Raw genomic sequence first — 15076 nt, forward strand, 5'->3', positions numbered from 1 at the left:
CACCTATAAAATAAAGGTCTAAGATACCTAGGTCTACGGTATGCCACAAAGAAGCTCCAATATAACAAACAAAGAACTTTCCAAGCTGCACGCAATGCATTGCTCTCAACAGGTTGATCGGGACAATGCCGGCGTGTTGCGTCAGTGACTGATGTTTGCCACATGATGCGTATAAGGCTGCTGCTTCGACATGACGTTCCGTGTTCGATCAACCACCGCCACAATTTAAAAAATTAAAGCCAGTTCCACACCTGTGCAGCCTGCAGTAAACAGCGGAGCTGGCGAGCAAACGCCACCACCTGGCGAATGCAGATTGAGTTCTTTCTTCATCTTCTGTCATTTGTCTTTCTTTCATGTTTCTTTCTCTCTTTCTGTATTGCCCTCTCTCCTCCTTTCTTTTCTCGGCAGTCTGGGATTTATTCACGTTCTCCCAACATATATGCACACCAGCTCGCGGTACACGTGGTTATTTCCAACACACACACACACACAGCACCCCAACCCAACACTATTTCGTAACGCCACAAAAAGCAGCAAGAATCTTAAATAACGCTGGAGAGTAGCCTTGTTTCAGTCACACGCGCCGTCTGTGTTTGCTCGGCGCTTAGCGCTATATATATATATATATGCTCCGGCACAAAGTGCGCGCTTTCTTCCTGTCTGAACACGTGCGTCCACTAACATCTGAGCCATCAGTAAACCAGAGTCCTTCTTATTCTTATCCTCTTATCATCCCCGTAAACAACATTTGCACAAGTGCACCGCCAGCTAGGAGCGGTTCATCGAACTGAAGTGACTCATAGAGCTCTCACTACCGACGTCCAGCGGTAAGCTTTTAACTTCACGAGCTTTAAGAGCTTGCACGCAGCAACGGGTCTGCTGTTGGAACGCGCTTGATGACGTACAGCTTGCGGAAGCATTTCACTCGCGCCTCGCAGTGCAATGCCGTCGCTACTTATTTCAGCGGCCGTGACCTTTCTCACTTTCCTTGCTTTGGCTGACCCCATTGACAAGTCGGGTAGAGTATAATCTTTATTTTTTTTCCCGTACCAACGCGATTATATTATACAAACTGCATTTGTCTGCTGAACAGCGAAAAGGCTGCGTTGGCGCTTCTTTTTTTCTTTCAGCTACTGACTATTGTTTACTTTTTTACGCAGCAAAGAGCCTCAAGGAAATGGAAAGCCTTTGTTCACCGGTTCTATTGACACACGCTACACCGTAAGTTTGTGCATAAAGGATCCCTTTGTTTCCGCTGTGTCTATCATAAGCTATCGCTACAGCGCTCGCGGCACAAAAAAAAAGTTGTAAGCGTCAACTTTGCAGACGACAATGTCATTGCTGTCGCTACCTTGCAACGATGCTTACTTTCTTTCGCCCTTCGAACAAAGTAAGCAAGCACTGTGATATCGTGCGTTACTAGAAAGGTCACCTTATTTGGTGCGAAGAGAGAGAGGACAAGAAGGATAAAAAGAAGACAGGGAGGGTAACTAGGGCCGAGGCCGCTTGTCTGCATTTGGTACGAAACTCACAAAGAGTCGAAAGACTTTAACGAGGTGTCACGTTAACGGTTGCATAAGAAAGCATGGAAAATCTCGCATGAAATTGTGCGTGGAAAAGATTTGTAATATAAATCTTTGTCATGCTGAAAGCCAAAAAATGAGGAATAACAATTCTAAGTACATAAATATTGCCTCTATTTTCACTTGTGACACTTGTTACTTTGTTCAAGCAATAAGCAATTTATGACATAAAGAATCCTGACAACTATTTCCATTCACCTTGCGCCCAACGTCAAACCATCGAAGAAATGAAAGGATGACGTCAGATTAAAATGGTTGTCATAGATATTAAGCAATTGTGCGGGAAGCTCACCAGTAATTTTTTGTGGAAAGTTGTTCCAAAAAGACTATAAAAGACATTGTGATACATAGAGTATAGGAACATAAATATCGCTACTTTTTGTGCAGCGCTTCTGCAGCGAAGAAAATTTAGGCACCTGTAGTCAGTGACAAACCAAGAATAGAAATTAAAATGTAGTAGCACTCTCCGTCCGTAAAATACGCGTTCAATCGCGGCCACTCTTTTCTATGGTGTAAAGGTTAAGAAGAATGAATCAGAAATGCGACATCGAGTGTTTTGCTGAGACGAGAGGCGAGGCACAGCTGCACCGTCAGCCGCCATCCACATTTTCTTGTCATGATTCTGTCTTCCAAAAGAAAGCCTCTCGTACTCTTATCCGCGCGTACCTGAGCGTCACTCTCCTAAGTCATCATTCGATGTAGTAGAAGCTTGTGTTGTGCCGCTTTTTAAGTATAGCGAAGCGGCAGGCGCTCGGAGTGTGTATCGCGTACCGTCGCTTCGGCAGCATAAGTTGCAACGCGGCATGTGTTTTTTGCATCGATCGGTTACACCTATGATATCGCTTGAGGATCACCATGGCGATCGCCGTTTTTTTTTTTTTTAATGAACTACATGCGTTGCAGCGCTGAGGCACGCAAAAAAGAAAAGCGCCGTGCGGCCTCGTGGGCGGAGCTTATGTTTAGTGAAATAAAAGAAAAACGCCCACCAAGGTAAAAGGCCCAAACATTTTCAAAAGAAGTTTCGGCTCCCACACGGGAGCCTTGTTATCAATGACATCTAACCGCGTAGTATACTCTTCTTAAGCATGTGTTACCACACGATGTTATCACACGTCTTAAGAATGTGTTAAGAACGTGTTCCAGACATCGCGCATACACTGGGGTGAGTGTTCCAATATTTCTGTTGAGTGTGTGCGCGGTAGTCTTAATAGCCAAAGATTCCAAATGCAAGCACGGGAACAACTTTCTTTCAGTGGCGATGATGCAGGCGTCATCCCAGTTGATTTCGTGTCCAGTAGACACAACATGCTCTGCAAAAGCATTAGAAGCAACTTTCTTGTTCTTGAAGTCATTAATACGTTCCCGGAGTCTTCTTTTGAAATTGCCTGTCTGACCAATATATACATGTTCGCAGTCTGCGCAAGGGATTTTCTATACTACTCCTGGAAAGCCGTGTCTGGTTCTAGTGGTTATGGTACTCGACTGCTAACCCGAAGGTCGCGGGATCGAAACCTGGCCGCGGCAGCCGCATTTTCGATGGAGGCGAAAATGCTTGAGGCCCATGTACTTAGATTTAGGTGCACGTGAAAGAACCCCAGTTGGTCGAAATTTCCGGGGCCCTCCACTACGGCGTTCACGAATGAAGGCCGGTATCCTGAAGTAGCCAACCCCCGCTGAACGATCTCCACATCTTTTTTGCGTCTTCTTGCTTGTAGCAAGTCCGCTGGGCGCACTGCACAAGTGTCGACACAATTGAGCGCTTAGGGCTGGATGGGTGCACAGAATTAAGGCTTAGGAAACGACCGGTACGTACGTCCTTTCTGCAAACGCTGAAAGTCAGGTGGCTACCGTCCCGAAAGGATACACATACCGGTCGTTTCCGGTCGTTTTCTTCAATACCGAGAGGCGTTGTGGAGGGGGGTAGAAACATGATTTGCATTTCTCATATAATGTTAGCTGAGACAGAAAGTTTGTCTTAGAATAGAACGGGTAAGTTGGATCGCAATTTATTTGTGCGGAAATATGTGCACACGGAAACCTCAGCAGACCAAATGGTGAATTTAAATTTTGCTCCCATAAAACCTTATCTTCTAGATGTCTGTGTTACATGATGGCTTCTTGCAATATGACGCTCGAAGCCTCCGATACGAATATAAGCATGCTCACGAATATACGTGGTTTATAACCCCGAATCCATGAGCTCTCAGGTGAGTTCTCTATATATACCACTGCCAGATTTATTTTGCGCTTGCAATTAAATTTTAAAGATATTCAGAAGTGGGAATATGTGCTATGCAATTTCATGAGGAGTGCAGAAAGTATTAGCGAGTTCAGTGGGGTCATGTAATTCGACACCATGGCGCAAGTTGTCTGGATGCTCACTTGAAAGCTCCTGGGCACCTGAAGCTTACACGCATCGTGTGCGCATATATTCAATCAGAACTACCGGCAGAGGAATCAGCTGTTGTGATATACATCACCTGCGTATGTTCCGTCTTTGATAATTTTCTCATGACTGCTGCATCGGACAGGCTAAATAAATACAGTTTTCACCATGTCACTCATAACGCGAGTCAAGATGAAGATCTCATTAATTTACCCACTTATACTAAAGCACAAAATCATCACAGATACTGATAAGTCTACAACGTTGCCGTTACATAAACATTCATGTCGGTCGTGTGACTGTTCCTAGCTCACACGAAGGCGCGCTTATTGCAGTGGAGCTCCTTAGTCCGGTCACTGACGAGGGGCTGCTGACTGTCCTTTTCTTTTGCACTTCTCCACAGGTGAGGACCGCGGTCGATGTTCGAGTTCCCAATAGAAACCGTCTATTTCCTGTCAAGGTTGAAGCACCTGAATGTAAGTCTGGGAAACTGAAATGATAGCGCACTCATTACTGTAATTATCCAAAGAAACTTGTAACCTTGAAGAAAGTTCAGCAGTTAACGAACTTTACTGGTTCTGCAATTAAAAGCAGTATGATGCTGGATGATGATGTAAGGACTGTAATACGAAATAAGCTGATGGTTGTTGGTGAGAGGTACTGTACCGAAACAAACAATGATGTGGAGTCGACACTGTTCGAATAGAGGATGTATGTTAGGAGAGGCCGTGTCAGCAACGCTAGTTTACTTTCACCTCCCATGAACTGCAAAAAGCAGTCATGTAGCAAAAGACAATCGGACAGTATGCTACCGCGACAGAATGCACGAGCACCATGTATATTCGTACATTTGTCTGCGATACCAAATTCTGACGCTAGAATTAAAAAAAATCTCTTTAAAAGGCACATACGAATCACGCAAAATCAGTTCATTGGATCCTGTAACAGAATTACAATACACGCTTGCTCCCACTGTTTATATCCGTCCGCAGTGAAAAAAGAGCAATTATCGAAAACTCTCATAGCAGTTGGATTTATACCACTGGTGGGGCAGTTCTTTCGCTACATGCACTATTTTTTCTTCACTTAGACGCTTTCGGTAAAAGTGACTGCTGGACTTCATTGCGTTTACAAATTCACATACATCAGTAGCGATGACTCTATTCAGCTTCAAGTACAGGCATTTAGTGCTATACCTTGCTTTTTAGGAACAGGCGACGGACCAGCTACTCAGTTATATTGCAACTCACTCTGAGGTAACTACGATTAGGCCTTATGACTGTTCTGGTTAGATCTCTTTTTTGTCACATTTATTTTTTCTGCTGAGGGTACCAGATACGCTAAGCAATGACGATTACCAAAATTTTTGAGCGGCATATGTCATGTATGAACCGAGTTACATTGGCCAATCGACAAGGCATGTATTGCTGTAGGGCGCAAGCTCTGGGTATGCTTGAGTGGGTAATTTATGTAGGGCAAAGAGTGTCTCTGTCAATTGAAAGTTCCTGAAGACAGAAAAATGTCACATCCAGTTATCGCCAACCTCAGTAATAGCTCACTGCCCTTACTGCTCTAGCTGATATTCGCTTCAGTATTCACTGCTCTGTCTCATATTCGGGTTATCACGAGTGCATGCAAGTAAGGCTCGACACCAGTAATTTGAGCTGCGCAGTGAGTGATAAAAAAGCCAATTATCTTATCTTGGGTTCCTCGGCCGTCTAGGACAACGATGGCGCTGTGTCAGTCATGACGTACAATCGCGCGTGGGAACGATTAATATATGCCACAAACTTCTTTATATTTATTTCAGCACCATCACCACCAGCAGCAGGAAAAGCATGAGCACGTTTCTTTATGCAGGGCAAGTTCTACCTTCGTGCTCTATGCTGGTCAAAAAGTGACCACTTCAAGCTAGCAGAACAAGATTTTGTAATGCAACGGCGTTTCCTCAGAGCTGTAACGGTAGCTTCTCTTCGCTATTTTAAAGTGGGCTGACCAAAAAATAAAAAAAGGAGCTGTGCTCAAGTTTTGCAAAGACAACTTATCAAAACATCATATCGGTTCCCTAAGTTCACCTCAGTGGGCCAGCGTAATCACACGAGCCATATAGCATACTTAATAAAAAATTACTCAGACTGGATACCTTTGTTTCACGCTGGACACAAGTAATTTCCCAGAATTTCCCGCAATGTTATTGCGTCACGTGCAATAATGATTATCCAAGTGACAAATGAAATAAATATCAATTGTATGCATTTTCTATGTGTGTGCCTGCAGCAAAAACATATTGTCGTCTGCTAATATTGAAGCTCCGGGTGTGAACACTTATGTTAACAGGCCAAGTTTTCAATGAAGGCACATGTAAGAGAAGTCGTATTATGCAACGATTATTTTCGTGCTCATTATTATCGCTCTTCGTCGATCATAGGCTCGATACCATATCCTTGCTAATTTAGTCATATTCATAAATACAAGGTACGAATCAATTGAAACAAATATACAGCAATTTTGTGTAAACAATGAGAACCATTAAAGCGTGATTCTGTAGTCTCTTTGATTTTGATTCTAAATAAAATCCTGCATGGCATCGCCAATCTTTCTGTCGCGGTGCTCAACGGTCGAAGACTTCTAAGAAAGTAAGTTTTGAATACATAAATAAAGTGTAAGAAGGTGAACACTGTTTTTAAATCCATTAAAAGCAAGCTGTCCGACCTTCACTTCATCATTATCGTCTTCTACCCCTGAGCTGCACCTTTCATACAATGCAGTAAAAATAATTTCGTCCATCATAAACAGATATCTACATATCGGAGTACCCTTGCCACTCAGTAAATCAGTTTAGGGTGATTTTTCGCCTCTCAAATAAGATAAGAAATCGGAGGCTGACGCGAGCAACATTGCTATGAACGTACACATGTAATATATTGAGAGCCGTGACAATTATTGAGCCTGCAGTTCGTGGGGGGCTTCGGGCGATGCGTAAATGCCAAGGAAAACTTGTCGTTGTGCATAAGCTCTTGAACGTCTTAGAAACAGCACACAAAATTACAACAGCTACCGAAGGATTAGTTAATAAGTAAAATATTATGGAAATGACGGTTACTGCTGGTGTAGTGCTTTTCGTCTTCCGCCATCTTACGTTCACCCTTGTAGCGTTCAAAGGAGGACGATGACGAAGAAACTGCTACCTATTCTGGCGGAGGTGTATTGAGCATGCCTCAAATTCTTTTATCATTTCTTAATTTATGTTACAGTTTTGAACACGCCTTTTTCATCGTGTCCTTCTTGTAGGGCACCAGGGCCGAAAGGTTGACGCTGAATATGCCGTGTACGGCTACCCGTTTAATCTAAAAGTTCATTAATTGCTCTAAACCGCGCAACCGCGTGCACCTATTCACCGCGTACTCCGTTCGTTTTTCCATCAGCTCCTTGTGCTTCCCTTTCCTTCCTCAATGCAAGGTAGATCTGCCGATGGATAATTTCGTTCTTGTGTTCTCTCTTTCTCCCAAATTACTGCGATGGCAGGCCAGCCCATCTCATGCGCATCTTTTCCTACGAAAGCGCACTCTAGGTGTCTTACTAGTGTTGTGTTTGTCGTTATCTTAACGTCGTTCAGCATGGCTCAAAGCGCCACTTCAGTGTTGCCGCCGCTGACATCAGCTGGATAAACCCTCGCAAACATCGCACTTGTCTACCTGTTCTCAACTTCGTCGACAGGCCACGCCTTTTAACTAGCAATGAGGCTTTTCACCTTTGCTTGGCTTCTACAAACCACTCTTGCCGTGACGTCACCTCTGGACTTGTGCAGTAAGTGTAAATTATTCTGAAATACAATTTCGCTTGCACTGAACCCACTCCTCGCACGTTTCTGTACTAGCTCCTGATCTGCCATACCAAAGATTCCACGTGAGAATCCTGTTTCTTTGCATACGAGGAGCTGCATCGGATTTGGTGAGTACACACGGAAGGTTTTAGAAAACGGTGTCTGTAGAAGTGACGTATTGGGCACCTAGAAGCCGACGAGCAAGTCACTTTTGAGGGAAACATTTCTAAAAAGTATTTGCGCATTCTGGTACAACGTGACTACAGACGGGAGCATGTGACGTTGCAACGCGGCGTAACATGACGTTGCACCTCCAGTGCGGTTGCGAAATTTTTTCTTTCGTGGATTAATTACAGCTTCCTGTCAGATAAGATGCGCTCATTTCTTCGCTTCTGAAAGATGCGCAGTTAAAAAAAAATTATCATTTCATTTAAGACTTCTTGTACTACAAAGTGTTATTCTTAGGTATACAAAACATTTATATTTCAAATGATGTTAGGTATCAATCCCGAAAAAAAAATCCTGAAGTTAGAGGCTACCTTTCTTTATAAGAATTCAGATGACTTAGGGTACGCAGCTTGCTCCGTTCTATTATGAAATGCGGCTTCTGTAAAGAAAAACTACAATTAAACGGATAGTGCAAAGACAAAGTTGCACATTTCACTGTCGGAGCGAGTGTTCTCACGACAAAGCTTGTGCCTGACCGTCTTTTGTCCGAAAAAGTATACGACCGTTTGTCTCTTTCATGCTAAGGGAAGTACAAATACAAAGCATCAAACTCAATTTCAGCTGGTGCAGCAGCTTGATCACCTGAGAACAGACGTGCTTCAGTGCCGCGATGACTTCTGCCTTGTGAACAACTTGTGCCTAAGGGGTCAGCTGGTAAGTGCAGTGCCCTAAGATGGAATGGTGAGCGCTCACTGTCGTTGCATTAAGTAGTACGGGTAATTTTAGGAAGAACACTTTAAGGAATAATTACCTTTAAATTTTCGTGTCTTTCTTTTTAAAAATATATATCTGCTGATTCTGTAATCACGGCAAATAAAGCCTTAGTTCTTCGAGCGCGCAAAAGGTAATACTCATAAAGTTTTACTTGGTGAACAGTAAGAACGCTCACAAAATACTGTGCCGCTTCAAACTTGACGCAAGTCTCTTCGTTACGTCTCGAAAAATTACAGGCTTTGTTCACTAAGTGTCCCGAACGACTTATACGCACGTTAGACAACACTGTGCAGTGACAGAAGACTGCGCCATGATGATAACCACGCCTTGAAAGCATAACTGAATGTGGTTCGAAAATATCGCCGCGTAGAGAGGTGTCATTGCACAGTTTATGGAAGAGTGAAAGGCGAGTGATTTCACGCCACTTAGAAGACAACTCCATATCAGCACGTTCTTTTAAGACACGGAGTAGCGCGAATAATCTGAGATCAGAAGGACACGGCACGATTTTGAATTGATTCTACGTAATTGATTAAACATGCTTGGTCAGAACCCCAAATTGCAGAAACATATTCAATATTCTGGTGAATTAGTGTAATGTATGAGAGCCTACGTACGTGCCTGTTTTAGAATGCGCTTACAGTAAGCATACCGAGTGAGCAGTTAGCTGAAGTCAAAATTTTCCACAGTAGTCTAGTGGTTACCGCGCTCGACTGCTGACCCGCAGGTCGCGGTATCGAACCCCCGCCGCGGCGGCCGCGTTTTCGATGGAGGCGAAAATGCTATAGAGGCCCGTGTACTTGGATTTAAGTGCAGGTTAAAGAACTCCAGGTGACAGAAATTTCCGCTGCCTTCCACTACGGTGTCTCTTATAATCATATCCTGCTTCTTGGACGTTAAACCCCGACAATTATTATTATTGACTGATGTGGTGGTTTCAGGTTAAATTGGGCTTGAAGGTAATGCCGAGATATTTGCAAGTTGTGGTATGCTCGCCAGTGATATCATTTAAGTGGTATGACGAAGGAATCAAAGATGACCGATTCGAAATTGAGATGACTTTGGTTTTAGAGAGGTTAAGTGGCAATAACCAACGATCAACACCATGAATAAGCAGCGTCTAAATAAGTATGAAGAGTCCTGCGGTCGCTGTCTGTGCTCTACAGACAATGCGATAAACAACGCAGTCGTCAGCGACAGTCCATATTTTTGACGAAACACGTGACGGCACAATAAGCGGAGTCTTTGTCCGTGCGCAGTTTGACACGATGTGTTGCAAAACGGCTCTGTCGGTTAATTCGGGAGCGACTGCGGGCGCGCTGCGGCGCAGACTTTGACTACTTAATATGGCAATGTTCTGCGTTCGACGCAGGAAGAATGGCCGTACAGGTTTTGCAATACATGAACTATCAGTTCCATCAGATGTGAGCGAAAATAGGAAATCTGAAACATTATTTCTCCGCCGCGTTCTGAATTTCCTTGACACTTACGGTGTCAAGGAAAAAAACTATTTCTGATGACTTACGAATAATCATTTCATAGCTTCATACAATGGTTTTCTTGCCTGTGTTTGCGATTGGGTTGAACTCCCTTTTGTAAGGTTGCAGTGAAATTAATCTTTATATGACTTATGTTTCTTTAACGCGTATTTTGTTGATTCTGGATTATGCCTTCCTTCCATATGAGATACCTTTAAGACTGAATTATTATGGAATGATGGAACATTGACAAGTGGTTGTATCAGCAGGCACTTTTCTTTTTAATTTTTACAGGAACCAGAGTTGGCAAAATACCTGGTGAGTACTCTGTTTTGTATGAAATGCACCATCTACTCGTGCATGGTTTGTTGTCTATAAAATGCGCAATATCAAAGTTAATGGTAGCTCTTATCGTTTGCCCAGTGAAAGCTAACGGTATCATTATTTACAGCAGATCTTATATTACGTACAGCTATAAGGTAACGCCGAATTTAGCACGCGCACATGTTATAGAAACTGCTGTTAAGTCTTATGTACATATTGTTCCTTTAGTGTTGACCCAACAGTTCGAGAAACATAAATATATGAACTTATACCGCAACAGGTCAATAACATTTCATTTTGCATTTCACAACCATGTAATTATTGTGTAGAAGTTGAGCTCTTTTGAGATTCTGAGTTCCAATTCATTTAGCAAAGTATGAAACGTTTATGTACAAAATACCTGTATCCACTTCTTTGTTGATATAATTATGGTGCAGATTATTCCCCACAGGAGGCTTTGAGATGCATACGAGACGTATTGGGCATTTCGATAACCTAACTGTTCAGAAAAGTCCTACTGGGGGCACATTATACAGGTGAATTTCACTATGACACCGACTAATGGGCGAAGTAATATGATAACGAAGTACTATGATTACTCAGCTCCGTAAAGTCCTGCGAGGTAAGAAGCATTTAGATGGTGTCTCAGGCGTGTATAGCCAGCACAGCTGCCATGCAAAATAAAAGTGTTCTCGTAGCTCGGCCATGCAACGTGGCAAGGTCATGCTGCTGATAGACGCCATGTTTTCGATACATTAAATGTACTTTAAATGAGTAATGTAATATACGTAACATGAAATAGCTCGGTTATACTAAAATTTAGAGCCAATTTACAGCAGTGCTCAATAAAATTATCAACGGTTAAAAAAAGCGCTCGTCGTGTCCACTCTTTTTCGTCTGTCCTTGTTTTTTAGCGCTTTGAAGTTGTGCCATGAAAAAAAACTATCTCGAGAAACATTGAATAACCTTAGTAAGCGTATACGAAGACACTTTTTCCGGATTTTTTAAAGAACAAAGTTTCAGAGGTCCAGCCACCAGAACGCTGAGCGAGATTCTCACATGACGAGAGCCATCCTTTCATACCGCTTTATATATATATATATATATATATATATATATATATATATATATATATATATATATATATATATATATATATATATATATATATATACACAAATGATAGCAACTCTCGGCCTTCGTTTGCTAAATCAGGCCATTGTGAGCTGTTCCGATGTTATGACATCATTGTCTTCGTTCAGTATTAATTCAGTGACTGAGTAGTCCACGAATTTTATATCTTCGGGCGAAAAGCGGTTGAGAACCTATTGCCAGCGACATCAGCAAGGGGAGTTATGGGTATCTGTGATGGAAGCGCGACCATCTATCTATCTATCTATCTATCTATCTATCTATCTATCTATCTATCTATCTATCTATCTATCTATCTATCTATCTCGCTCTCTCTCTCTCTCTCTCTCTATATATATATATATATATATATATATATATATATATATATATATATATATATATATATATATGTATATATATATATATAATATATGTGTGTGTGTGTGTGTTCGTAGAGAGTGCACGTTGTCAGCTGAAGCCATTATCCGACACTGTTCAAGAATTAAAGTTTTATCAAATCGGAGAAGCAGTAATCGCTTTCTGCTTGGTTGGTTTGTGAGGTTTAGCACCCGAAAGTGACTCAGGCTACGAGAAACGCCGTAGTGCAGGGCTCCGAACAATTTCGACCACCTGAGCTTACTTAACGTGCACTGAAATCCCGCAGTAAATGGGCATCTAGTATTGCGCCTCCATCGTAAAGCTACCGCCGCGGCCGGGATCGAACCCGCGTCTTTAGGGTCAGCAGCCAAGCACCTAAACCACTAGGTCACCGCGGCAGCTAATCGCCTGCCGTTTGCAGTCCTAGCTCCCACAGTATTTGCTAGGATTCGGCCCGCTTTAATTTCGAAAGGAATCGAAGAACACGTAACAGTCGACGGCTCAAGCGCTTAGCGGCTTCTTTTCCAAAAGCTTCGGAAGTGCGAAAACAAAGAAAGAAGGTGTAAACAACAGATTCCGCAACAGTGACCTGACAGGTGTGCATGTTTCATGCAAGAAGTTCGTGCCTTTATCATAAATGTTTTAGTGAAACACATAGTTCAATCCGTTATGTAATGTTTGTCCGCAGGCTGCCAACCTGATGCGTGAACTTCAATGTCTGGCACAGTTTTGCACCACGCCATCGGAAAACGAGCTGGTTGAGCAGGACTTTGGGACAAATAACACTGACATCGTGCATTGCAGGAACAGGATTTTGATTTGAATCACTCTTAAGTATGTCAGCCAGGGGAAAAACAACAACACAAAAGGCAATAGTTGCTGATAACTTAAAAATTTCTCATTTAACTAAGTCTAAGTCTTCGGTAAATGCCTAGATCGCGTCGAAGTAAACTATCATAACACCTCAAGGCCCTAGTAGATGTGAAGCGTATGGCGAATATATATACATAAGAAAAGATATTGCAGGGACCACCCAGAAATCTGGACTGAAACGGAATAATGTCCAAGTAAAAGTTTTAAATAACTTCACTTAATAATCAAGGTTCCGTTGCGAAAGCAAAAAAAAAAAGGTGCTGTCCCCCAAATCCACCAAAATGGAAAATATTTACGTAATTTCAGTTGAAGTGGAATAAGGCAAACACGTTCGCGATTTCCCCTATCCAAGCACGTTTCTGACTTCAACATTTTAAGCATGCTTCTGAAATAAACGTTTTGTTAAAATTCAGCCCTGCGATTTCTTGATGTTGCTCGTGAAGTTCATCCGCAAGTCTTAGAGTTGAGTCTAAAAGCTCTGCATTTATGCACTACACTCCAAAAATCTTAGGCAAATTACGCCATTCCATTTTTCGACGTCGGAATGCTAACCACGTGCACGCTTAGTATCATACTGCCATTCGTAGACGGAAATCTGACACTGATATTGTTTTCTCACATGCACGTCACAGATGATACCTGGTTGATTGTGGCACAAATTCGTTGAAAAAAAAAAACACGTCGCAGCGCACAACATCGTGTTATTACCTTTGTTTTAATTGAAACGATCTTCTTCTGTAGCCTGATCAAGTAATTTAGAGCAGGTACACGTTTATGATTTTGCAAATAACTATTTTCATCTAGTAATTTCCAGCGCGTATATAAATCATGGCGCTCGCTGCTCGCTTTCTACATCGCCTGATCTTAAGCTCTATCCAGATACTATACCAACGATTACTGACCAACAAGCCCATTTCGGCACCACCGTTGATCACTGAAGTTTTATTTAGCAAGAAAAAAACATGGCCTCTAGTTTGGCGTCATAATCTCATTAGGATTGAGAACTGGGCGAGTTGGTATTGGTTCATGGCGAATGTAAGCAAACAGCGCAAACGAAACGAGGACTAAAAAACATTAGCGTAGCTAGCACTGGAGGCGCAATGCTAAAAAGACAGCGGAGCAGATGGGTACCAATGCTGTCCTGGGTAATGCGGTTTTTCTAAGTTTTGCAATTTTGTTCTTTCTTTCTTCCTCAATTTTCTTCTCTCTTCTCTCTGTTTTTTTATGTCCTTTTTTTTCTCTGTTTCTACTTAATTACTCCTCAATCTCTCTCTCTATTTCTTTCTCTTCCTTGCTCTTTCTTTCTTCCTCTTTTATCCCTTTGTCCCTCTACCTCTTTCTATTTCTCACTTGCTTCCTCCTTCTTCCTAACCTTTCCTCTGTCTATCTCCCACTGTATTTCTTTCTCTTTCTTTCTCTATTTCTTTCTCTCTATTTCTCTCTTTGTCATTCATTCTATTTTATGCTTCGCTCTCTCCCCTCTTACTTTCCCTCCCCCTCACCATCACATTTTTCTCCTCACGCTCACTTCATTTTCCTACCTCCTTGCTGCACTAAACTATACAAGGCTATGATATGCTCTGCTAGCGTGCCTCGATAGCCGAGTGGTTAGGTTCGAGGGTACGCCGTTTCGAATCCCGCCTCATGACGATTTTTTTTCGCCAAGAATTTCTCTCTTTCTCTTTCCTCGGTGAACATCTCTGGCGGCGCCGACGTACCACACAAACACAGATTTACATGCTACACAGAATACACACAACACTACAGAGAGACGAGGCGCGTCTTCCCTGCACCTCACCTGAGTCTAGACAGGAAACAAGCATCTGAATACCGACAGCTACAAACAAACTCCTACCCAAACCCTGTGCACCTCCACTGGAGCTACCCACACCTATACCCGGACAACAAATGCAAACCATGCACAACAGAAAGGGCTTCGTATAAACATATACCGTGGGAATGCCCCAACCTATCAACAAGTTCTCCTGAGGCCCTCCGGGAGCGGTGGCGGCTAGTGCTGCTCATCTCGGAAGTCGAAGACCAAAGATGGGCTATCCAGCAGGCCAGGGAGGCTATAAGGAGACAAGGTCTCCTGGTGTCTACCTGTGTGGTCTTGCCCGAACACCAAACATGCCGGATCTTGTAATAAAGTTTA

General features: G+C 42.6%; 1 protein-coding gene across 2 annotated transcripts; it reads left to right on the forward strand.

The window, feature by feature from the left end:
* The first annotated feature begins 878 nt into the window (after positions 1 to 878).
* On the forward strand, positions 879 to 13324 carry LOC119386751 (uncharacterized). Of its 2 annotated transcripts, XM_037654033.2 has the most exons (8): positions 879 to 1018; positions 1161 to 1221; positions 4373 to 4445; positions 7687 to 7776; positions 7847 to 7920; positions 8582 to 8674; positions 10507 to 10530; positions 12737 to 13324. In XM_037654033.2, the coding sequence occupies exons 4-8, from the start codon at positions 7707 to 7709 to the stop codon at positions 12869 to 12871; spliced, it is 396 nt and encodes a 131-aa protein (XP_037509961.1). In that variant the 5' UTR covers positions 879 to 1018; positions 1161 to 1221; positions 4373 to 4445; positions 7687 to 7706; the 3' UTR covers positions 12872 to 13324. The 2 variants fall into 2 exon arrangements, with proteins under 2 accessions (XP_037509961.1, XP_049268030.1); XM_049412073.1 differs by lacking the exon at positions 10507 to 10530.
* Positions 13325 to 15076: the final 1752 nt, after the last annotated feature.

This window comes from Rhipicephalus sanguineus, chromosome 1 (genome assembly GCF_013339695.2).
Source record: "Rhipicephalus sanguineus isolate Rsan-2018 chromosome 1, BIME_Rsan_1.4, whole genome shotgun sequence".
Lineage (NCBI taxonomy): Eukaryota > Metazoa > Arthropoda > Arachnida > Ixodida > Ixodidae > Rhipicephalus > Rhipicephalus sanguineus.

What these genes read in the sequence shown, in the direction of transcription:
- LOC119386751 (XM_037654033.2), top strand. Translation starts at nt 7,707, where the DNA reads ATGAGGCTTTTCACCTTTGCTTGGCTTCTACAAACCACTCTTGCCGTG. An exon ending in GTCACCTCTGGACTTGTGCA is followed by an intron (nt 7,777 to 7,846) that starts GTAAGTGTAAAT and finishes TTTCTGTACTAG; the next exon opens with CTCCTGATCTGCCATACCAA. An exon ending in TGTGCCTAAGGGGTCAGCTG is followed by an intron (nt 8,675 to 10,506) that starts GTAAGTGCAGTG and finishes TAATTTTTACAG; the next exon opens with GAACCAGAGTTGGCAAAATA.